The sequence below is a fragment of the Nomia melanderi genome, chromosome 9, assembly GCF_051020985.1.
Source record: "Nomia melanderi isolate GNS246 chromosome 9, iyNomMela1, whole genome shotgun sequence".
Taxonomy (NCBI): domain Eukaryota; kingdom Metazoa; phylum Arthropoda; class Insecta; order Hymenoptera; family Halictidae; genus Nomia; species Nomia melanderi.
Genome location: NC_135007.1, coordinates 6,761,634 through 6,787,599, shown reverse-complemented (window position 1 = coordinate 6,787,599; position 25,966 = coordinate 6,761,634). Strand labels below are relative to the sequence as shown.

Here is a 25,966-nt window from a genome sequence, read left to right as displayed (position 1 = left end):
CCCGAAACGGTCTCACAAAAACCTAGTCCATTGTCTGTTGCATTCATATACGCAAGAATGTAGACGAGGGGGATAAGAGGTTCGAGTCGCTTTGTCAAAAAGGCAAATGCGGCAAAACGACCCGCAATAGGACCGAAATCAAAATACAGTTGTCTTTCGGACACGGTGAAAAATGTTCACAATGGCAGAATAGTTAGCTGACATTTTCCTGTTATTGTTCGGTTTCACGATGATTCCATAATAACCTTAAAAATTGAGAGAAATAGCTTTTCATCGTCGGTTTTCCAAACGAAATCACTTTTCTTAGATGAATTCCGTACGACAACTTGCGTTCTTTGTAACGGTACAGGAATACTTAGGTAATATTATTTTCAAACAACTCGAACCGTACAATATACCCTAAGTGTTGTCTACAGACCACGAAGTTTATGCATTTATGATACACTTGAATTTATGGGACAGAGGAACAAAAAAACTTGGTTAAAGCTCGTAGAAACTTCCGTGATTTATTGAACGTGATTGCACTCTTGAGAAAAAATTGGAATTATTATTTGATGACTCCCTTCTGAGAAGTGGTCTGTGGAAACATGAATTTGTAGAAGTATCCGTGAAACATTTATAATAAATTTATATTCACTTTGTTAAACTTTCATTTTTTAATAAGAAATCCATTATGCTAAAAAATAAGTTTTCTTAATAATAATACATTTATTCGTTACACATACTTTTTCCTAAATGTGTTTATTCAATAAAAAAGAAGTAATTATTGTTAAGAAACGCTAAAAATAATAACGGTGAAGATGGAAACAGATTAGAAAGGTGAGTTTATCTAAACAGCTGTAGTTGAGGGTTTCGTATCAAAATACAACTGTCTGTCACCGCACAATAAGTTGACAGAAACTGGTGCAGAAACTTAGTGTACCCGTGTTCGACGGTTGCTAAAGGAGGGAGGGGTCATCGCTTCCAGGGGGTAAATTTGTGGTGGTAGCTTCGAGTGGCGCATAATGATATCGATCTTTCTCATACAGAACATGCAATGACAACGCATTCCTATTAACTCATCAAATATATTATTTCCACTTGACTGAAATATTAAATAACTACCAATGCCTTCACAATACCAAGTTAAAAAGAATCATCTTTATTTCCAACTTTTAATCATAACCACTAAACGAATAAAAATTTATACCATGTTACAAAATTAACTTCACACTCTCATCTTATATTTCAACAATACATTAAATTTCAATATTACTCTTAAAACTACCCAAACTCTATATCACCGAAAACCTGATCGAACCTGTTTAAATATCTTCTAAATACGGTGACTATTCGAACAAAAAGAACTTTTCAGCAGGCAAAAATTCTCTCTCTCCCTCTCTGAGATTCCTTTGAGAAGATCATCGAAATTCGGCAGATACATACGGAAAGATAAGGCGCCGATAATAGGGTCAGTTCGTAAGCAAAATAAAGCCAGTTTAGTACAAGCTCTTGGGGGGGCTAATAGTGCCACCAATATTATCGTTAATTCGTCCGACCGTGGATCCGGACAAAGAGTTATATAAGTAACGGGTCGGTGGGTGGGTCGGTTTGTCGTTGTCGTTGAGAAAGGTCGGAAACGATCCGTTTGGTAGCATTCGGTAGCAGAGATATAGGAAAAAGGATACACGGTAGCTATAAGCGGGGAAGTGGTCTCGTGCTTAGGAGTCTAAATCCAAGATCTTTGCCAGGTATAGAGGAGGAGATCCTTTTGCGCCTCTCTGTCTTATGTTGCCGCTATCTCCTTCGCAGACATCTACAGATGTCCCGATAATCCGAGAGGAGCAGCTTTGCTATTCACTGTTTGCGCCTTGTTTTACTGGTATTGCATTTAACAAGGTTTTCGGTAGCATTCGTCCTTTTCGACCGAAAGCTGGCCCGGTAAGCCGCAGAACGGAGGAGCGGCAGACCTTCCAGAAAATCGTGCGCCCTCACCTCTCAACGTAGGATGATGCTGTTTCGTATTGCTTGGGAGATGGATATTCGCCTTTTGTCTTGCGCCGCCTCGGATCTCAGAGCTACCGATTCTAGTTTGTAGACTTAATGCGGGGATAATTATTAGGAGAGATTGTGTTGATAGTTAGCTAGGCTAATTGAAATGTTTCTTGTGGCGTTGCGGGCTGGTACTGGCGGGACGTTGTTGAGTGGCAATATGGAACGTGATGGTTTTCGTAGTTTGTAAATTGTTGATACGATTTATGTTTGATTATTTACTGATTTATTTAAGATTGCACTGTGAAGAGTGTTAGAATTCATTTTTATAGTGGATTTGGCTTAGGTTTAGGAGATTCGAGGATGTTTGAGAAAGAAATATTTTAACCAATGGTAGCTTATAGATGGGAAAAGTTTAAACAATTATATCGGAAGAATATTTCTTATTTATTGACAGAAGTCATTGTTTTGTTTTGTTATAGCCGAGACAGCCGAGAATTTTAAATTACGAATACACTGATATTTAAGATTTAAATTTTACAATGATATAAATTAAGCAACAGTATCGAAAATAAAAACTGAAAATCGATGTAATAACTGTGTAATAATGTTGTGCACAGTGCATTCAGGACGAAAAGTAGCGTCTCTGAAGAAAAGAAGAAACGTTGGGCCCTCTTAAGTCGTCTTGAGAATCGAGGGAGAGATCTTGCAAAATTAGGTTGACATTTTTCTAGTCGGAGCGCCTTTTCGTTCAGGATCATTGGAGCAAGTGGTAATCCCATAGCAATCATGCGGTCGACTTGCCAGACATTATGAAGCGTCGTGGATCTCGCCAAAATTCCGAACGGCCTCGAGAATGGAGAATAAGACGGAGGGTAGATCCGGCGAGCGGCGAGCGCCGAGCGGCGAGCACCGCGTTAATGGAGGATAAGCTTGTGCTTCAGCACTGACTCTGCTTCTGTTCCTCGAATATCCTACGGAAAGCTGCCTTTTACCGTGTTCACCTGTCCGTCCCTTTAAATCTGCCTTGCGTCGTGCTGTTCAGTAACAATGAAACATTTTTGTTAGTTACAAGTGGTCCCGAAAATGAGGCATGACTCATAAAATATGAAATATTTCAAAATATTCTGCAATTTTCTACCAAGAATTTGTTACATTATATTATGTACTATTTTTATATCTATTTTACATTACAAATTGTGTAACTCTTGTGTTACACAATTAATTTAATTAATTGTATATTAATTAATTTAATTTATGAGATTAACAATTCATTCAGTTAATCCAATTCATTCAATTAACAGTTAAAATACAACTGATCGATTAGAAAAGGCTTAGTTCAAGCTAAATAATATATAATTATTATTGCTGCTGAAACAAAATTTCATAATCCACTAAACTGAATGCTTCTACAAAATTTATCCCAGGCTAAATGATCATTAAACTCTACACGATGCAAAATGCCTCCCTTAGAGTTCGACAACCGTAATTTATGTTCGGGGGTTCTAATCAATGAACCGCACGCGACTCGACACATCGTATTTCATTGCGGAACTACTCGACTCGCGTGTTATACGAAATCGTTTAATCTTTACCGCGATTAGGAACGTGACGTAGCGGAGCAACCTGTTGCCCCTCTGTCTAAGCAAAGCGTGGAGTACACGCGAGGAACAGCGTTATGGGAAACGCGAGACATATGGTCAGATCGATACCGTACGTACACGATTGCACCGATATACCACGCGTTTTTACCTGAACAGCGAGGGTGGAAATTGGCTGTCCTGTCCGATGAAACGCGGCAAAATCCGCCATATGCGAAGTTATGGTCTCATGAGAACGCTTGAGCCTCTCCGCTTAAATGCAATTTGACATGGGAAATAGATCCACCCTCGCGGCCGTCGAATTATTACTCGTCAATGATTTTCGAGGACTTGAAGGCCTAAATTATTTCGTCCTCTTGTATCGATCTCAAAGCAAAACCGACGCACTGTAGGCACTTTTCCCGTTTTAGCCGGCTAAAATTAAAAGCAACGGTATACTGATTCTTTTCGATACAGTATGGTTATATATATAATAATACATATCGATACTCAATTATAAATAAACAAATATACAAATACGAACAAATATAGATAAATAGGAATAAATATGAACAAATATTAGCAAATATGAGCAAATATGTGCAAACGTGAGCAAATGAACAAATAAATAAATAAATATTAAATATTGTCAATTATATATACACATATAAAAAATGTATATTTACACAGAGTGAATTATATTACACATCATACACGAAATAAATTACAATAATAATAATATAATAAATAATAATATGTTGTTACTAACAGTAATTAACAACTAACAATCAATTACATAATATATAATAAGTTAATAAGCATTATAAGTATAATTATAAAGCTGTTCCAATATTTACGTTGGAATAGGTTCGATTCGGGTTGAGGATTTTTGATCGAGTATCTTCTGCGTGGAAATTATTATTTGTATACGAAAATAAGTGTTACTTTTTAAAATGAAAATTTACTATAATGATTTAATAATTTTAACTAATGCTAAATTTTGTCATCTTCATTTATTTGTATCCTTTACATTAAATATTTACGCCTCTAAAGAAAAGCTAATGTTTATGGGATATTAGTGTTTAAATTGTTTAAGAAATTATTTAGTTTACTCTTCTTTCATTCGTGATTGAGATAAATATATTATTCAAAATTGAAGCTCTTTTATTATTGCAACTACTTGATATTATTAAACGTATCATAACCAAGCTTTATAACTTCGTTCTCCAGAAGCCACGAGTGTTCTGTTTAAAATTCATTTTCAACGTTAAAGATTCGCCAATGGATTGTTTGCGCCGAGGTCCGTTTTATCGCATCATCTCTAGCAATCTTTCAAAACGTTCTGAAAACAAGTCACGCGATTGAAAAGCGGAATAAAGTATAACGTCTGGTACGGCGACGTTAACGTTCATTAGTCGGCCGGAAGTTCAGTGTTATGAAAATCAGTCGTCGGTTAGGATCTCGATGGAACCTAACGAACTTCTCACCATTCACGTATGCTCGTTCTTGCCGATGGAAAGTGGGCGTGCACCCGAGTGACAAGTAGCTGCACCAGCTACCAGATCAGAAATCAGAGACTCTACCACCTCGAGGGGTTGAAAAGAAGCCGAAGAAACTCCTTGAGGTACCTTGCAAGACGTGGATCCATCCTGGGCGGGAACATCCGGCCTCTGGTTACGTATTCAACTGTCCTACGAACTATAAGATTGCTCCTCGTTATTGCCCGGTGAAAAAGGAGGACGATCAGTGGGAATCTTTCGGATCGATTCTGTTCGTCGTGTCCTTTCTTCTCCCCCTTTTTCTTCAAACACGAAATGCTAAAACGTTCCCGGCTTTTCTTCGAGGCGCACGTTTTCCTGTACTTAGTCCTGTTAGGAGATGACTAGGCTGAGGACTTCAGCTGATCGATCATTGCTTGTTTCTTCTCACTAAATTTTCTGATGGTTTTATCTCCAAATTTCTTAGTTTTTGCTAATCTTATTATTCGCTAATCTACTGCTAGATAATACGGTTACACGTAACCAATCGAAACTGTAAAACTGTAAACTAGAAAGACACTTGTTGCCCTTGTGTCACTCCGCTAGACATCAAGTTATCTCTCAACTATATAAAGTTAAGTACTATGTTTACTGCACATAAAGGAATCCCACTTGCTGGGTGTACAAACAAATCCATTTTTAAACTTAAAATAATAGCGGGATAATAACTATAATTAGATTCTTTGTAAAACGATAATATAGTTCGCAACTTCCTAAGCTTCTTTCACCTGTGTTCCGAACTTTCAAAGCTTCTTCCACTTTTTCAAAACAAAACAATACCTAACAAAAAAGCATGTTCGAATTTTATAAAAACTACATCCCATCAATATTTCTTCAGAATATATCAACGTTTTCTAGTAAGTCTTCTACAAAATCCAACATTTCATTATCGTTCCTTTACGCAACCGGTTATCAAAATCAAGAATATCAACCGATCATGTGCCGGTAACTCCGAACAATCGCGTTTGAATGGTAATATGCATTCGGTGCCTCAGCATCCAATCGCGAGGAACCACAAGGTCCTCTACTTTAACGTCTCTATTCAAACCATTGGAGTATTTTCCACCATACACGTACGCATTCACGGTAGCGAACCTCCTTTCTGGGTCCAGCCACTCCCACCTCTTCTTATGAAAGGCCAAAGACGTCTTCTTGTCTCCGGAGGGAGGCCGAAAAAGATCCCTCGGCGTTCTTGGCTTCAGATATAGCATTGCTGCTCTCCTGTCCGCACTGACTGCGGCTGAACTTTTTCAATGGCAGCCCTGAAAAAGCACAACAGCCGAGCGCAGCCAGTGACGTAACTCGAGCCCGCTGTCAGAGGCCGCTGACAGTGCCTACGGTAGGTCCTTTGTCAGTCTAGTTGTTGGCCTTACCTACTTCGGATTCTCTTTCTCCCTGGCTCTCGCACGTTCGCTATTATCACCTCTCTTTCCTTCATTCGCTCTTTCCCCCATCTTGTTTCCCTCGTTCTCCACCCGTTTCCACTCATCACAGCGCATCCCGATGGGAACTGAATGATTCGGATCGTTTTGCGACGAATGGATTTCCGGACGGTAACTGCTGCAGACTTCGGATTTTATTCGTTTGTATGTAGGCAGGATTTGGTAAAATTCATCTGTATGTGTGAGATAGAACTACCCATATCTCATCATCTATATGAATTCATCCCTTTGTATTTTATGGTAATTGTGGTGAATATGTATCTGCATTTCTAAATTTCAAGAGCTGTATTGTACGGATTTTTGTCAGCTGAACACAAACTTGTTGCTTTACAATTTTGTGCAATTAGGTACAATTTGCGTTATTCTATAATTCTTACAACAAAGACAAGATTCAGTCTTTTTAAATAACATGTTGCGTTAAAAATGTTAAAAATATTCTGTAACATATTAGAAGATTGGACTGACAACTAGATATCAGCGACAATTCGACGATGCATATCCCGTTACCGAAATAAAACTGTTAAAGGGCATACATGAGCTTTTTGTCAAAGGGATTCGAGTCCGCAATGCGTAATAGAATTCCCTCTCTCTCTTTCTCTCCGACGTCCTCGTTATTATTCTCGTTGGCTGTCTTTCTCTCTCCTTCTTTTCTTTTTTTTTTTTGTTAAGAGCGGCCCGCGCTGCTGTCATTTCACCTTGTCGGGATCTCGAATTTCGTCGACGCGCCGTTTTGCCGTTCGCCTCCTCGCTTTTTATTCGTGTTCTCGCAGGTCGATTCGCCTTTTGACGAACTGCTTCTTTAGTTTGAAATGCGCGTCATTCAATACCCGCCCGCGCTAAACAAAGCGCTTCCGGAAGCGCCATGAGATTTAACTATATCGCGCGGCGCAGGTAGATCATGACAACTGATTCCTCGAGTTAAAATCACGGCTCCGCGACCCCCGGGCAATTTTTATTTCACCTTGTCCGCCATTTTACATGATCTTCTGATCATTCTTATACGCAATTTTATAATTTATTATAGAACTAATACAATTTTATTACATTATATTGCATTGTTTTTCATAAATTAACGAATTTCCATATCTGTATAATCGAACTTACTACGAACAACGCGTGAGACTCGCGATGAAGGTTTCAAAACAGAATGTAACAAACATATATATTACTCAGCTTTTATAAATTCAAATGAAATATTATTTTTCCTATTATCAATTATTATATTTTAAAGGAAAGGTAAACATAGAATATGCATAGAGTTTCTCTCGTTTTCCAATGAATTATTAATGACAAAGTTGTATCGATCACAGTTGAGAAATAAATCATAAGACAAGGGGTTAAATATTGACGCGTCCACTGCTGAGTGTTGGGATATTAGGAACTAAAAAAGTGTAGGCACGGAAAGGGTTGGAAAGGGTTGGAAAGGGTTAGTACAAAGTCCATGAAAGGGTAAAGGTGTGAGAAAAAAAAAGATTCTCCTTTTATCTGATCTGCTGTGGTACATTCTTAAGCCCCGCTCGTCGGTAATCGTAAAAAAAACTCACGTCCGACAATCGTCCATGCGTACTGTTTACAGCTTCTTACGTTCGTTCTTAGATAATCATCTTACTTTTCACCGTTATTGTTGCGGTTTTACGACAGTCGTGTTGTGGGTGCGATTACTTTGTCCAAGGTGTTATTAAAAGTGATAACGAACTGCAACGGGCCTAGGGTTTTCCTAAGTAGCACCCTCGAGAGAGGTACCGTAAAACAGAGGATCGTGGTTTCACGTGTTCTTCGACTACCTTAAATTCCGTTATTGTCTTGTTTTAACCGGATTAATTTATAGATGCGCGACTGACCCAAATTTTGTGAAATATCGTCGAAGGTATTCGCCATACCTGACTTCTGTTATGACTTCCGCACGTGCCCCCGAATAATATTTATTAGGACCATTTACGACCGTTTGACCGCAACAATTAACACCTCGCAATGAGCCATCCGGAATCTCTGTCAACCATTCGAATCTCTTCTAACCTTGTATTTTAAAGACAAACGATTTTCAATTACTTTATTTAGTCTTCCATGCTTAACTGAGTCTATTAAAGATTGATATTTTCTAAGATACCCGCGGAATCTTTCATCAAATCGAATCTGATTTCAACGATGAGTGAATTATTTTCAATCGTTCTAATATATCATTACTTTATCGTTATTTATTGTTATATCTGTTATAGTATAATAATTAAAATTTTCTTGCGCAAAACAGCAAGTAAAATACAGTAATGCAGTTATTCTTTCAAACGTTTTTAAAGATATAGATGCGGAAGCTACTGAACATTTTTCTGCATTATTTACTTTTGTTTCTAAAATTTGTACAACTGCAATCTTAAGAGCATGAATTGCATCTCTGGGTATATTTCAGCTTGTTAATCCAGCTTACTGCCACCTACAGCCCTCTTAAGAGTCCCGCAAGCAGCGGTGGCTGAAAACCACCGTTGCCGTGTTTTTGCCCACGCCGGGGTAAAAATGTTCAGTTTAATTTGTAAATCTGCCGCGCGTCGCGAAAACAACGACAGGTTGTGCGGTATCGGGGGTGATGGTCGTCTGTCAGCGATTACTAGCTTGAAGTAGTAAAAACTAATTCCTTGCATAGGTACTAACGGTTGTTAGGATTAGCTACCTTATAATGCCTCATAAAAATCGGCGCCGCAAAGGATCTTGGCTGTTTATAAAGTATCGTATATGTGGTTCTTTACTGTGCGGATGGCGTGTGGGTGAGCACAGAGCTAGAACCGAACAGGCATGAATCAGCAGGACTCGTTCAATCCCGACTACTTAGTTTACATGTTCGTGACCAGAACACAGATTTATGACGCTGAACATTGTTGTACCTTGCGTAAAGAAAATTAACACTAAGTTTATGGACATCTATTATACAGCGTGTTGTATTGTTCCCAAAATTTAATATTCGTTCTAAATAGATGTTGGAAATTGGAGGTTGGAAAGTAAACAATTAGGATATATATTTGTGTAATTGTATTAATCAAAATTGACGGAAACGTTATAATATTGAATATACATTAAATTGACGCATCCTATAAACCTACACTTCCAAAGAAAAAGATAGCACACGTGATAGCACACTAATTTCTCACGTTATAATTATGGCATAGGGGAGATGCAAATGATATATAAAGACTACCATTCACTAATATGTAAACATAACTTTTATTGACTTTGCTTCAACGAATTCTCTTAGTAAAAATACAAATACAGACAAAATAATAGCACTAATTTTCGTTAATTGTCCTTTTCGAATGTAATGATAATAGTACTAACTGGACCATCCAGATAAAACCATTTTTCATCTGTAAAGATTATATTCCTCCAGGTTTTCCTTCAGGAAAATAATGAATATTTAGGATCGAAAGTATTGTCGAGTGCAAAGGGTTAAATCTAGTTATATACGTGGACTTATTTTTTATTATGTTTAATTAATATAAGTGGATTACAAATTTACACGAATTTGTGGCTTGTAAAGTTTCTAAAAAGATGAAATGGGATAAAACTATTAACGTCTAGCACTACCAATTAGCTGAACAAAAGTCGGGCCATAGCTGCAGCGGTCGACGCTAGTCGAGCGGAGCTAAGTGGTAGGCAAAAGGTAGGCAACCTAAGAATGGTAGGCAAAACCCACGATTCCTAATCTTGAAATTTATGTTTGCTTTGAAATTGTGACCTGAGTCTTGCTGGTGATATACACATATGGTCCGAAATTTTTACCTCGAGTTAGAATTGTCAAAATAGCGCAAGGAATTAATATAAAATATAATTATAGATTATTTTATTTTCCTTTGGTTTCTTCACTACAAAATCGTACATTTTTATAAAAACCTACAAACTGAATGTAAACATTCTTCATGTCCCCAACCCTTTGTCGAAAATGATTTCAACCCTAAAGTAACACTTTATCTTGTTACATTATCTTGAAAATACAATTTCTTATATGTACTTACATATATGTATGTAGAACATGTTATATGATATGCATCATGATCGACAATGATCACGGTAATGGAATCAGTAATTTGACAGGTAGGTCTGGGAGGAATTATTACCATCGAGACACATCCAAGGATCCGGTCAACGTCGTATTACGAGATAAACGGAGGTCGAATGAGGGTGGGATCCACGCGGCGGGATGTGATTCATGCGAACAACACACGACGTCTGACGGGATTGGAGAAAAAGATCGAGAAGGGAGCGCATCCCCTGCGAGGAGAAGGAGGGAAAATGGAGCACGTGTTCCTTCTATGGGAGAGTTCACACGGGGACCATTTCTTGTCGGCTAATCTAATCATTTGCTCGTAAGATACGGTACTTGCGTCGAGTTTCCTAAGAATCAGTTTTATACAAAACCACGAATGATTAACATGATTCTGATATAGTAAAAACTATATTTCAAATTCATCAGAATGATAAAATTGACGAATAATAATTTTGACATAAATCTAACATATTTAGCTTATATTTCTGGTATGCAATAAAAGCTTGCATGAATTTTTGATTTTCTTTCAAAATGCGAAATATGAATAAACGTATTTCAATAAATATTCAGATTGTGTGTTGGAAGGTAAACTGATATTTGTAATATTTCTCTCAGAAAAGATTTGTATTGTGGTTTTTCATCAAATACATTCGAATCATTCTCGTTGCACGGATGAATGAATGTGAAACCGACTGAACCGATTTGCGATATGCTCTGGATGGATGTTTGTAGGTATAAGTAGGAGGTTACCACCCTCTCGATACATCCCCGTTGGCATCGTCGCGACGTCGATCTATTTACCCCTACGGCACGACACTTCGCAGCCGTGTCAATGCGACCCCCGTTGAGAATTCCATTATCACGGACACGATTTATGCCTGTCCCTCCTCGAGCTGTGTAAAAATGGAGCCCTCCTTATATCTAACACTACGATCTCGCGACTCATAAGAAAACTGATTTCCGGTTTCCTAACCTGCCCCCGACGTATATGATGTAGTATCTTCGATTTAATTTAAAGTACTTGTGTTACATTTTACACAAGAAGCATTTCACGCATGTAGAGAATTCCGGAAAATATTTTAATTAATATGTAAAAGAAAAAGAGTATTTAAATTTATAACCTATGTAAATCATATACATTCTTATAATTTACCATTAAAGAATCATTAATTTCATAACAGTAGAGTTAAACAGGTATCTAAATGAAAATGATGAAATGAATAATTGAAAGAAGCGTATCAAACGCATTAAGTTTTAGGGTGATGCACTCCCTTGGTCTCTTTTAACGGCCGCCCACAAAACTGTTTTCGCATACGCGAGTTAAATACTGTAAATACAATTAGAGTTATGAAATAAAATAAGCTTCCCATACTAATATAATGAATACTACAACTAACACAATTATTAAGCCTCTAAAATAAATCAAAATGAATAAACAAACTGTCACCTCCATTTACCTCCATAAATGCGTTTACCAAATGTTCCTTTTCGGGTGCACAATTCAGTGCACCTGAAGTGGCTGCAGAAAAAAATTCCGCATCGACAATTGCCTCTCCTTCCCATTACCTACCCTTCGGCGAACGGTACCGTGGGGTGTTAAATAGTGAACGACGAGAAGGTGCTTCACACCTTCACAGGAGCAAGAGTTGCCGCGAACTTCACAATGGCGCAGCGGGTGTCCGCGATATAAATATTTGTCTTCGAGGAGCTTCGGCGAGGAGAGATCTCGGGGCGTGAGCTCGACGCGGCGCGCACGAGGGGCCGAAATAATGGCAAACGCGGCGAGGTGTGCTGCGCGCCCCGTTCCACATCCGTGAATGCGTAATGGGCCCGCGTGTGTGTACGCGAGGAGTTGGTTTTCGAGCGGAGGAAAGCCCTACGCCACTCGAAAGACAAAAAAAAAAGAGAGAAGAAGAGGAACGGAGTCTACCTTCGCGGAGATCGGCCCGCATGTCTTCGCCTGTCAAAAGTTTGTGGGAAAGTTTCCGGGGAATATGAAATGTCAAACCTCGATTGTGCCGGTCGAGGATCTCTTCATTGTTTGGCGGCACTCGGGAACATAGTAATCGAAGACTTTGTATACAACAAAAAGATACACTATGGTAACTTTATATTTGTGTTGGAAGCAATGAATAAATTCGTTGATACAGTTTTTCTTTTAGATAGTAGTCTAAAGAAATTTAGATAATCTATGAATTGATGGTTGACGCGGATTTGGAATACTGTGAGTTATTTGAAGTATTGGAAGTAAAGCGTATAGTAGAGTATTCTTTGAATTTGTTAACTTTCTGATTCCTTCTTGATTCTTTTGAATGATTTAGATGATTTCAAATTTCTGACAATAGTTTTAGCAGTACACTTTCATTGCTTTATCATAGTTAATGTCTTGATCATCGGAATGTAAAGAAATTTTTTATTGAGAACTTGTAACAATACTTTCTAGGAAGCTGTTCGACGAACAAGAAACGCGTCGATCACGAAATATTTCTGAAGAAGTATGATTGATTCGCCACCCTGCCCGTGAGTGTCCCGTTTAACACTAATATCTCGACGTTGGCTCATCCAGACAGGACTAAAAGCTGCCCTCCCCAAGAATTGGACGTCTACATTCACTTCGCAGGATAATGCCGGCTCCCGCGGATGGCAAGGACAAATCACTTAACACGATCTGGTTGCCTGCTCGTTGCTCTTCGCCCGCGCTTCGCGGAATGACAAATTATTTTCCATTACCGTCGTCGATGGTGTCCGCGATCGGACGTAAAATATGGGGGTTCGTTTCGAGGAGACACGTTTAATTAACTGGGTAATCTGAAGATATCTAAATCTGTGAAATTTAATTTAAAAGTATTCGATTAACCGTAAAGATATCACTCTAGAAGAAAATATAACAATAAGAAAAAGGAACATGTAATATTCATTATCCTCAAATAAAATAATAAATGAAATGAAAATGAATTGCTTCGTCTTATACATTTAAAGAACAGATATTCGTCTAATTCTAATTCAACGTTTTTAATTCATGCAAGCTTGTATATTACATTCACCTAAAAAATTTAAAAAAGAACAGCTTTGAAGCTACCAAATAGTAAAAAAATTCACTTCCAACAAGAAACAAACTCGAAAAGAGCAATTCTTTGACCAATCTTTTGAGCAACCCCCGGTGCCTCCAACCTTTCTTAAAAAAGGGAGGAGCTGATAGAGATTCATGATCGAAATTCAGTGACAGCCCGATGCCAGACAACATCGTCATACGTGCCTGTGCACCTCGCCGGATCGAGATGAAATGTCGTTTCCAGGGTGTTTTCTAGGTCCCGCTATTGCCGCTGAAGGGCCACGGAAGAGAGGAGACGAAGGACGACGATACACGACATGAATGGCCGAGACATTCATCGTTTAATCAAGGATCTATGACGGCTGAATGCCTCCGAGGAGTACCTTTGTGCCTGTTCGCGTTACGAGGTGAGTCCTTTTTGAAAAATAAGGGCGTGGGAGGAGTGACGACGCGGAGGAACGGAGGAATACGCGCGCGGAGTGCCTCTACCTTGGCCCTAAACGCTCCGTCAGAGGAGGATAAGGCACAGGTGGCCTCTTCATACCTTCACGCACCACTAATTTCTTCCTCATTATCCTCCGCAGGCGGTCATTCGAGGTTCCGAATTTCTTGTTCCGCATTTACCTATCCATTGTTGTCCGATGGACCTCGCGGCTCGTGTTTTCCCTCCTGAACGTGATCTCGGTTTTTCTCGATACTTCTTCAGGGTGCGCCCAAGGATTGATCTAAGCAATAGAAGTAGAGATTAAAGTATATTATAAGATTGAGAAGGAACATTTTATATTTAAAATCTTCGTTTGTCCACACTAACGCAGGACATGAATTATTAACACATTTGAAACTATGGAAGCTAGAGATCTGTAAATACCAATATTAGATATGATAATATTTACAATATTAACATAATATAGTTACTGTCTTTGTACTTGCTTTTCTTTAAACAAAATAGAATACCTGACACCTATTTCTTTAAGGTGTCCACAAGAAATAGACATTTTCATGGAATTACTTAACTTACTAGTAATCAAAACATTATGGTGCAGTATGAGGTTTCACCAAAAGTGATTTCGATCCTGCTGCGAGGGTTGCGATTCATGACTCATGCAAGAGTGCAGTATTCCTATGAATCAATTGCACATGTTGTTTTTAAAAAATATAGTCTCAGTGCTCGAACAACGCGCCTCGTGCAGTCATACGATTACGTGAGAAAGCCAAAGGCGTGCGTATGCAGAGTCACGTGCGTGCCCCGCCGCAGGCCGAGGTATGTCGCGTTTGCGTTCCGCTTTTGCGGCGCGCATCGTTCCAGGGTCACACCCTCTCGAGCACGCACCGGTAAATGCAGCTTACGATCCTCGATTGAAGAGACTGTTACTGCCTCCGGAAAGGAGATTAACATTTCAATTATTTACTCAATGAGACACGTTTATTCCGCCTCTTCAGCCTCTGTGGACCATCCCCTTGTCCTCTGCACCCTGATCTTTGTTATCCACGCCGGGCTGGATTCGCTTTGTCCAGCGTGGATAACGTCGAGTGGCACCGCCACGTGGCAATGTTTACTCACCGACGATTCAAACTTTTCCAACTCCTTTTGATCGTGCCAACTGCACTGGTAATCCATGGTGAGACCATGGGATGGTAAGTTAGCGATTCTGCCTTATCAACAGCTTGGAAAATGTATTTCGGGTTGCAAGCTACACAGGTGTGAAGTTTAAAATGCAGATGATGTATTGAGCTCTGGATGCGAAAGACTATTTTTGTTTCATATTATTGCAGGTGAGAAATTTCTTTCTAAAAACATATTTAGTCAAGTCAATGTTGATCAAAATTTCAGGTAATTTCTATTGGTTTCCTAATATTTGTTCAATTTTCAAAATAGATTTTTGTTCGAGCCATTTAGAAATCCTTTGATACACTATTTAATAGTAAACAATGTGCCTTCAAGGAAGATACTTATTGTTAACTGTATAGAGATAAAATATATTACACTTACATTAGATTTTCTGCGTCTTCATCTGTTCACTTCAGCATTACTCCATTTTCAAATGTATCTATTACAAATTATTAAATATATAAATATAGAGACGCTTGTATGTATACACATCTGCAGAGTCCATCATTTATATGATATCTTCTACGTGTTCACCTATTCCAATTTTATTTAAGCCACCAATCTCACGGAACTGTCAGCAACAATCACCATAGAAGTTGAGAGTAAATCCACGATCACCGCCTCGCGACGAAACTTTATCATTGGTCCGGGTTCAGCCTTCAGTCGTATCGCTCCATTACAAGCGTAATAAAATCTTACGACGCTATGAAGGCAACGATTCACGTACAAACCTTCCGTATCGAGTATGGAATCGACATATGTTTTGATCTACGATTCGCAACGGCGAAGTGGGCGTTAAAGCATCGAGGCGGCGGTGAACGTATCCCGAGGAGGAACGATCCCAGAAACCAAGGACGTTCACTGCCCCCGCGACTAAAATATGTAGCGGTCCCCTGATGGTCCTGCCTGGCGCCAGGATAATGAGCTGCCTGCTAAGACCCAGCCGATTTGCCATGGGGGAAGTTAGAAGTTGATCGAACTGGACAAATATTTAAATTGATCGGGAATTTCTATTCTCTGACCGACCACCTAAATTAATGGACCTGTGGGAATTTCCTTCGCTTTGACCCTTTGCTTTGTGATTTTTTTGTTTTGGTAGCTACATGTAGTAATTTTATCGTTAATGAAACGAACAGAATTTATGTGTTATGGGTATACATTACTTCTGAAACATTGATAAAATAATGTGGAACCTGTGATAATGGAGAGAATACAATTCCAGAATATTATTCTGTATTTTGCGAATGAATGTTTTATATGAAATAAATGTGTCTTTTTGATATTGAAGCAAGAAAATAGTTCCTATGGTTTATTGTTTAGTATAAGAGTATCATAGAAAAAATGTAAATTTATATTCAATTCAATGGATTTTTAACTTATTCTATATTTCGACGTTCTATTTATTTAAATTTATGAAATGATGATAAACAGCAATTCGGTATTGCTTCGTGTATAGTACATTTTTACTCGTTTGAACGCACTCGTTGAAATTTAATTGGAGCAAAGAGAGTTAGGGGATTACGACGTTGAAAAAGAAGGTGGCACAAGTGCTCAGTGACCGTAAAATACATCGTTCCGAAGAGCCGGGACGATACCGGCCGCCACCGGTTCTCACCAACAGCGAAGAGAAAAAAGAAGATTGAAGAATTTGACAAATACGGCTCGTATTCGAGGAGACCTGTCTCCCGATATAAACAGGGACGTTCCCTTGCTAACAAGTTCGATTAGAATCACCGTATCGGGTGCAGCAGTAAAATACATTCCATAAATTTTCAGTGAAGTTTTTATCAAAGGAATTTTGTTTTCAATTTAATTGAATTTTTATTTCGTACTTCAATAATTTTCCTTTTTTTGCGCTGTATTTTCCTCCTCTTTCTTCATCTTCTTTATTATGCCAATAACTTTAGCAATAAACATCCTAAGGTAATAAATTTATTATTTATTACTCTGATTTAATTTCCCGCAGTAAAATATAAAATATCGTCGTTTACGTTAATGGCAAGCATTTCTCATCCGTTGCGTTTGTAATGCAAATATTCTCTCCTCGACGCCATGCTCCCGTGAAACATTGTTATTACTGTTACACGGATCGATTATCTCACAATGGCAAAAACCATTTCACAATTACATGTTAAGGACAAGGTGAAATACCGACGGGAAGATAATAGTTGAAACGACGATTTGCCTACCGGAGCGTATCACTCAAGCCTTGATTTATCGTCGACAATTGAAAACAGTGTTCGTTAATGATTGAGTTCTCCGATTACCAGTACCACTGACGTATATTTATCGAAAATTTTAAAGCGGACATTCCCAGGCGTAATTATTGAATTTTTATCAATTTCGCGTACGTGACGGAACGTATGATTAAAACAGTCAGCTGACAATTGATTTACTGTCGAACCGTAACATATAATTTATGTCGACCTTGCAGTATCGAGAATAGTAACAATGTTAGCAAAAAGAAGACTTCTTCATCTGAATTGAATTCCACCGCACGATTTGAATAATTGACCCTTTCCTCTCTCGCTCTGGGCTTCCCGGCGGCTCGTTATTACCTGCATGTAAAATATTGACTTGCTTCAGTAGCTTCTGATTAATTTTTTACTGTTTTTATTAAATCGATAAATTGGCATCTTTACTCGCCGTTGACAGAGATGAAGTACATTGTGAATTAAATACAATGTGAAGTAAAGTATGTAGATGTATAGAAGTATTATTTGAAGCAGGGAAATAACAATTTTATAGAAAGCTTGTTAAGGGATAATAAAATGATTTTTAAAATATAACAAATTTATATAGATTTCTGCACCACTTTGATAATTACAGTCCTTTGCCGGACAAACTGAAACACAAATTGCTGTACTCCTTAACCTTCCGATTTCTTTAATAAACATAAATTCGATTTTTTAATTTACCATAAATTAAAAAACACTATTCTCCGTCAATTGACAAGAAGAAGATAATATTCATCAATATGTACAAGGACGGAAGGGAACAATATTAAGGAATCACGGGAAGGAAGAAAAATCTACACAACCATTATGACAATGGAATTTATTACAAAATTGCTTTCGAGAATGTGACAGATGGTTGCACAGCGCTACGCATAATAATCCATAGCATACATTAGCTACGACATACGCCTAACCGTAATTAGAGTCTTTAATCATAAAACGATATCACTCGTAACATACCGGAATACTTTAAAATAGGGACAATGAAACGCACACTTAGCCTAAGAGGATGAGCAACATTCGAACATTCGACGCGTTCGATCGACACGCGGTTCTCGATCTCTCGGGATCTCCCCGAGATCCAGGGACGCGTCGATTCCCCTTTCCTTTCTTCGCAATTGAAGGAAAAAGGGGGCTCGAGCGAGCGGCGGTCGAGGGAACGACCGGTGACCGTATAATTTAAGGTGAGTACGCGCGTGATACGTTACTTTTAAAATGGCAGGAGGAACTATCTCAAAGATTGAGGTAATGAGGAAGAATGAGCTATTTAACTCTAAATAAAATAGTGTTAACCGTCTTAATATCTAAAAGGTTCGCCCACGAACGTATGGACATGGTCTCGTCGAGTGAGATACTTTTCCCTTTCCTCTCACGTGGAAAACAATCTTAAAAACGCTAGGGAAACTTAAACGGTTAGGCCGCGCAGATACGCTGCCGTGACAAGTCAGCGTGTCCATCGCAGCGGCGGAGCCTTCTAGGCAACACGAAGTTTGCCTGGAGGGATTTTAATTAATTTAGCTCGTCCCGATCGGCGAGGCCCAGGCAGCTGCGACTTCCCGGTACGCTTTTTCATCACAGAAGCGTCGCCGCGACGAAAGTACGCGACATACACACTCAGTCGATTCTTTTGGATCTTGTGTTGCCTCCTTCGCCGTCATTTTTCTTCTCTTTTGTTCAATTTTGTTCACCTTGAGCTTACTCATAATTTCTGCAATTTCTTTTGGAACATGGTTGTCAGAAGTTTTATTAAACGATTGAGATATTCTTGATTACGTTGGTTACTTTTCTGTAATGTTGTATTTATTAATCGAAACGGAATGATATTTGTAAAATGATTGAAATATGATTCATTCCAGTTGCACGCAACACCTGTGCTCATTGGTACGTGAAGAATAATGGCGAAACGGAAGTACAAAACGCGTTCGCATACATACTCGTACATCGTCATGAGAATTTCAAATTATTTCTGGAAATGCTTTAATGGTTGTTCCTATTTTTATGGAGCATTGTTTGTCGTATTAGAAAGTGGTTCGAAAGGATGTTCATGCCGAATGAATGGGGAAACTGAAGGAATACGAAACACTCGCAAACAGTGAGATTTCGTTTAACATTTAACGGTATCATAAATACAGATTGATAAAAAAAGGGGAGTGCAGAATTTTCGAGAAACAATTAAATAAGTAAAAGAAAAAGCGTATAATTATAATAACAATATCATTAAGAATTAGAATAATCAGTATCTTAGAACTGACTGATAAACAAGACGTTGTGTCTTCACCTTGCAAAGTGGTTCACACTTGTAGTAGTCCACCATTTTTGATTTTCCAATATATCCATAATTATATGCTGATATAATACTATCTAGAACCAATAAAATAAATAAATTAATTTTCCTCCTTCCACAATTGAATAGAACAATTTTCTCCAGATACAAACGGTGCTCTCCAAACACTTCACCCTTTGTGAATAAATCCATCAAAGAACAGCAGAAGAAATTACAAAATCTCTTACAACAGTTAATTTACATACATATTTCACAAGTTTGATCATCACAAACATTCGTTTCATCCGAAATTTATACAGAAACATGTAATTTCATAGAAGATTTCATAGAATTTCAAATAGAATCAAAAATGGCGGACGATACTCATCGCGGCCAATAGGGTATACGCCACAATGCTGGCGAATAGGCCAGCAATTAACAGGATCACAAAAATTACGCAACGAGACACGGAGCTCAAGAATCGAGGATCAGTTCCCGGCGCGTCCGCTAGACGAATGGGGAAAAGAAATGTTCCTCGATGCGGTTCGAGCGGGCGTCCGCTGACGCGATCCTCAAAGGCCATCGGGTAGCACACAAAAGTTCGTAATTTCGCTACCCAAGGGAGTAACTTTCATTTGTCAAGTTTCGCAATGGCCGGGCATCGGTTCGGATTCACCGGGTCCCGCGCGATCGAATCGTCCGGCGACCTTTCCGTCCCCGGTGCTAGGACAGAAATGGACGAATGCACTTCGACGCCCGACACGCGAGCTTCCTTAGATCCTAGAGGGCCGGTTCTTAAAATTAATTCGTTGAGGCAGTTTTGCTTGTGGCAAGAGCGGAAGTGTTCAGTCGTTTCCGTTCACGTCGATGACGGTCTCCGCACCGATTCAACGTTGTTCCTCGTCAAACTCCCAACAAGTCTCTTGGAATCCTTAGAAAATACCCCTTTAGACTTTCGTTTTCCAAGATGTGACACTACAGATCGAAACTTCTGTAATAAATATGAAACGTGTACAGATAAGGATTCAGAATTTTTTAGCACACTGTGATAATGATGATTTCTTAAATAAAGTTCAGTTCATTTTTGACAAATGATAAATCAATCAACGATTGCCGAATAAGTACTATGCTTATAATAACGTTATTTATTTCTATTGTAAAATTGTTTAGGAAAAATTCAATAATACAGGTTTGAAAAATGAAAAGAAACATAACTGATATTTTGGTAAAGGACATTTATGCATTATTTTCAAGATAATATGTTTATATGAATCAATATATTATTTACTAGAAAATGATTTATGCGTAAGTATGTATGCTTAAAAATTCTGAACCATGTTCGTTGAACATCTCGCAACGATAGTGTCGGAGTTCCGTTCAGAATCGTGATCCACTTTGCGTGCAGAAGAACTCGCTCAAAAGTTCGCCGTCAGTTTCCTCGTAGATCGTTGATGAATAATCCTTAATTTCGTATTCTTTATATTTTCAACCTCTCTAATGAAAGACTCGATCGCGAAGCCTGCGGTGGATCACTGTGACCTTTACCAGACCTTAGAAACGACAGAGTGACGACTAATCGAAGATTAGCGTCGGCATTAACGTGCTCAACCTACCTGCGATGCTTAGGTACGCCGTGTTCGCGTTAAAATCGTTTCCTTCCTGTTTGATTGACATGGAAAAGCGGCCTATATTTTATCGTATTCTAAACACGTTAAGTATCCTAAGTGCAGGGTGAGCCACGTAATTATACAGACTAAGGTACTGCCTTTATTTGTTCTAATTAAATAAAATATTTCAATACAAAAAATATCAATATTCTATATTAAAATTGTGGCTACATACCTAATGGACACTTGATATATCCAGACATTTATTTCCAGTATATAATTAAAGTGAAAAAGCTAAATGTATTTGAAAACTGCAAAACATTTTTACAGCACTCGTTCATTTTTTTAATTGGCAATACAATAAATTAATATGTTTCGATGAAGATATTAAATTATTTAGAAGAATTGCTTTACGGAAATATTTTACTCAAATCTCACAAATTAAAGACAGCACCTCGACTTATCTTCATCATAGTCTATACTCAATTGATCCTTAAATCGCAATTACAAACCACCACCCAACGAATACTATGTTCACAAAAAATCGCTTCGCATTGATTCGTCACGTTACACATTTCCGGATCCAGGTTGGTCATCCGATCGACAGTCGCGAGAGGTTCCTTAGATCCTAAACGGTCGGTCCTTAAAATTACTTTCTGAGGCAGTTGAGTTGAAAAAGAAGGGAGGGAGGGGCAGAGAGAGAGAGAGAGAGAGAGAGAGAAAGAGAAAGAGAAAGAGAAAAAGAAAAAGAAAAAGAAAAAGAAAAAAGAAAAAAGAAAAAAGAAAAGAAAGAGTAGGAGAAAGAGAAAAAAAGAAAGAGAAAGAGAAAGAGAAAGAGAAAGAGAAAGGGGAAGAAGAAAGAGAAAGAGAAAGAGAAAGAGGAAGAGAAAGAGGAAGAGAAAGAGAACAATGAAACAGAAAAAGGAAAAAATTCGAGAGAAAAGAAGAACAGAGCGAAGGGAAAGACAGAGAGCGAAAGGATCAGTCATGTCGGCGTCTAGGCTCGTTCCGTCAACTTCGAGCAAAGTTAAGGGACCGTCGACTTTCATCTATTTAAGGGTATCCTCTATCACCCTCCTCGTCCCGTGGATCCCTCACAGGGCAAGGAACTTCATCAGCGCGTCGTAGATGAGCCGAGGATTGATGGTGCCGTCCGCGGTATACCGGACACCTCTCAACGAACCGTCATCGTGACTAACAACTCCGTATTCCCCGACAATAAAGCCATCCGGGGTTCTCTCTTCGACCCTGTACTTTCTGTAGTTCCTCCCTTCAACAACGTAACCAACTTTGTGCCCATCCTCAACTTCAGAAGCATTAGATGGTTCTGTGAGCATCAGTTGGGGGCCATGAACGTTCCCATTACTGCTGACACTAACAGACTCATCGACCTCATAATTCTGTTCATCGGGTTCTCCACTACGGTCGTGGTTCAACGGTTGACCCTCTGAATCGTACAGTTTGCTAGGTTCACTGTAGACCTTGGCTGGCTGCGAGTAGACCTTCGCAGGTTCAGAGTAAACCTTGGCTGGTTCCGAGTAAACCTTCGAAGGCTCCGAATACACCTTCTCCGGTTCACTGTACACCCTAGCAGGCTCGCTGTACACCTTGGCAGGCTCGCTGTAAACCTTAGCTGGCTCGCTGTATACTTTAGCAGGCTCACTGTACACCTTGGCCGGCTCTCCGTACACTTTCTCAGGCTCACCGTAGACCTTGGCCGGCTCGCTGTATAATTTAGCCGGTTCACTGTAAGCCCTAGCAGGCTTGTAGCTCTTCGGCGACTGGCTGTACACTTTGACCCCAGAACGATTATACTGAGAAGCATCGTAGTGCCTACCAGCTTTCCTCCCTTGAGCTTGCAACCGCTCGGATTGCATTTCAACTGGCTCCTCGTTGTATTCCTTAGGCTCCGAATTTTCCTCCGGTAGCTCATAATTTTCCTCTGTAGGCAGAGTGATCATATCCTCCGGAGTATTGTGCGAGCTAACGTTCACTTGTCGGTGCTCTCCGTTAATAAGTATGTGCCTGTTCAGTGGTCTAGGGGTCACCGAGCTCTGACCTTGCCAACTGGTGCTCGGCGAGCCCTCATCAACTGAGAATTCACTTCTATTCGACTCGGACACAATATTACTGATGTCCTCGGTGACGAAACTGGATGACGGTGCGGTTATGGTGGTCATCGTTCTAGGTGTGATCGTCGTGGTTGCTATCGTTGTCGCTCTCGTCGTCGAATTGTGAGCAGACATTTTCGTGTAGGATCTGGTTGTCGAACTATTCGACTCTTTAGAGGAACTGTTGGTTATATTCGGCAGACGGGCGACAGTCACGTCACTGTTATCATAGTGCTCCACTCTAACCTTGTACGGCGTCGCTTCGACAGTCGACGTCACGCTGACGCCAATCACCTTCTGTCTGCTGACGCCTTTGTTCGAGTTGCTTGTCGCGTTTGTCTTCGTTAGTGGCTTTTCTTGGGATGTCAGTGACGTGACCGTGGTAGACGAGCTTTGGGACGTCAGCCGCGTGGAGGATATGTCACTGTTGGTGCTCAACTCGTCGATCAACGACGCCAGGTTCTGCTGCCTGTTCTCCAGCGTCTTATGGCTGATTGGGTAGAACCGGACCACCTCTTCCCTACCGTTCGTGTTCCTCGCCCTAGGGACCACCTGCCGGTTGCCCGGGTTCCGCGATATCCGGTAGATCGACGCCTCGTGCTGGTGCGACTCCGCCGTCGCGCTATCCCCCGCTGGAGATGACGGCGACCCGTGACCACTGCTGCCGCCGCCGCGTCTGAATCCCCTGCGCCGCTGGGGCGGCGTCGCCATGGCGCCGTTTATGAAGACCGACAGGAATTCTGTGCCCGCGAGTATGTCGTTCCTCTTCGCCGGAGCGCCGGCTACTTCGTCCCACACCAGTGCCGCCTGCAGCAGTACCTGGAACACGGTCGCTCGTTCAATGGCATGCGGAAGCAATCTCGGGTATAAAGCGAGATGATGGAAAGTAATGCCGAGACGCTCTTAAAGTAATATCTTGGGTCCCTTAAAGTGAAGTTATAGTGCTTTTTTCTCGTGCCGACCCGACGTTCCGTTATCCCCCGCGACTTTTTGGTGGTCTTGTTGGATGGATGGAATGGGTCTCGTGGGAAACATCGCGTTTGGAGAATCTTGAGTTTGCGGCGATGATGATAGGGGTGCTGAATCAGGGTGGTTGGTTATAGGACTCTTGATCGTTGTGGTGCTTGCTTGTTCTAGGGTTGGGTTGTGAGTAAATTGTAGGTTTGTTTGTTGTGTTTCTGATTGGAGAACAGTTGGACTGGAGGATGTTTGAAGATGTTAAAGGTAATATTTTGTTCGAAATGTATTTCATAGGATGGAGACATTTTTTTGAATTCATGTTTCTATAGATTGGCCTATAATAATCTGTATCTTCGTAAAGATTGGCTGTTCGATTATGGATGGAAATATTTTTCTGTTACGGTTGTAACATATTTGTAACTTATAGCATACGTAAGAATAAGGAATGTGAAAGCGTTTAACAGCGTATCAACAGGTTCTTGAAATATATACAGTAATATTAATAGATTAATGAATGAATTATTGAAGTACAGCGATGAAAGCCGTACTGAGTTGCTAGAGATATGAAATACGGTTTCTTGTCATGAATGTTTTGCGAGCACGATCACGGACACTTAGAAAGACAATGAAACGAGCGTACAACGTCTCATTGCATAATTTACATTTTCCCCAGTTACCGAATTTTGGTTCCAGAAGGCAGTCACCTTGATAAAAATATCGAAGTTGATGATTCTATAAATTCTATAGTCACTTAAGATGTGACAGTAAAAATTTTAAACGCATACCCGCACGCACAGAAAAATCATTTGACTTTCTTTTCGCGTTCAGGTGAAAGGATTATCGATTTGTAAAATGTTACTGTCGTCAGGGAGACGGTTTCTTCTTAGCATAGACCCCGGAAACTACAGGCGCTGTTACTGTCATCATATTTTAAAGCCTCGAAGCTGTATACTCTATAATAAAATTTATATATTCCACAATATTGTTAAATTTATGATTGTTGAGTTATAAATTTCCTCGGAAAGTCGAGGCGGCAATAATACGAAGCTTGAATTAAAAATACGAGTTGAGGGTTCGGACATCAAAATCTACTTATCTGTTCTAATAAAATGGAGGTGAATAATTCAAACGCTTTTTCTCGTATCTTCCCCGTAGTGTGTTAAAGTAGATTGTTCAATAAAATGGCAAAAACATTCTTTTATGCCCGCTATAAAAATTTAATGGATAGATAACATGAATTTTCGACTAACAATTGCATGGTGAAACACAGCGTGTGGCATAATTATAAAAGTGACGATGTCTGATTGTAGAAAAAGAAACGAGAAACCTGAAATTACGCTTTTTATGCATTTTAACTACGAAGATAATTGATCTTAAAAGATTCTAAATTCTGTGGAACATTATTTGCTATATCTGATCATGACACGACATTTCACATTCAGTGCAGTGCAATAAAAATTAAGTAATATCATTATTGATACCCAGTATCAACTTCATTACAACTTACTATCCCGTCCTACAACACATACGCCACCACATAGCTCAAAAACAATACTTACGAACCTG

The 25,966-nt window shown here is 39.5% G+C and overlaps 1 protein-coding gene across 1 annotated transcript in view; it reads right to left on the bottom strand.

Moving 5' to 3' along the window:
* Positions 1 to 18,303: 18,303 nt before the first annotated feature.
* The window catches only part of LOC116427777 (uncharacterized), a 62,649-nt gene continuing 54,986 nt past the window's right edge, over positions 18,304 to 25,966 (bottom strand). The window contains exon 2 of the mRNA XM_031978533.2: positions 18,304 to 24,259. Coding sequence (XP_031834393.1) covers positions 22,424 to 24,259 — 1,836 coding nt within the window. The 3' untranslated portion in view covers positions 18,304 to 22,423. The remainder of the gene's footprint in view (positions 24,260 to 25,966) is intronic.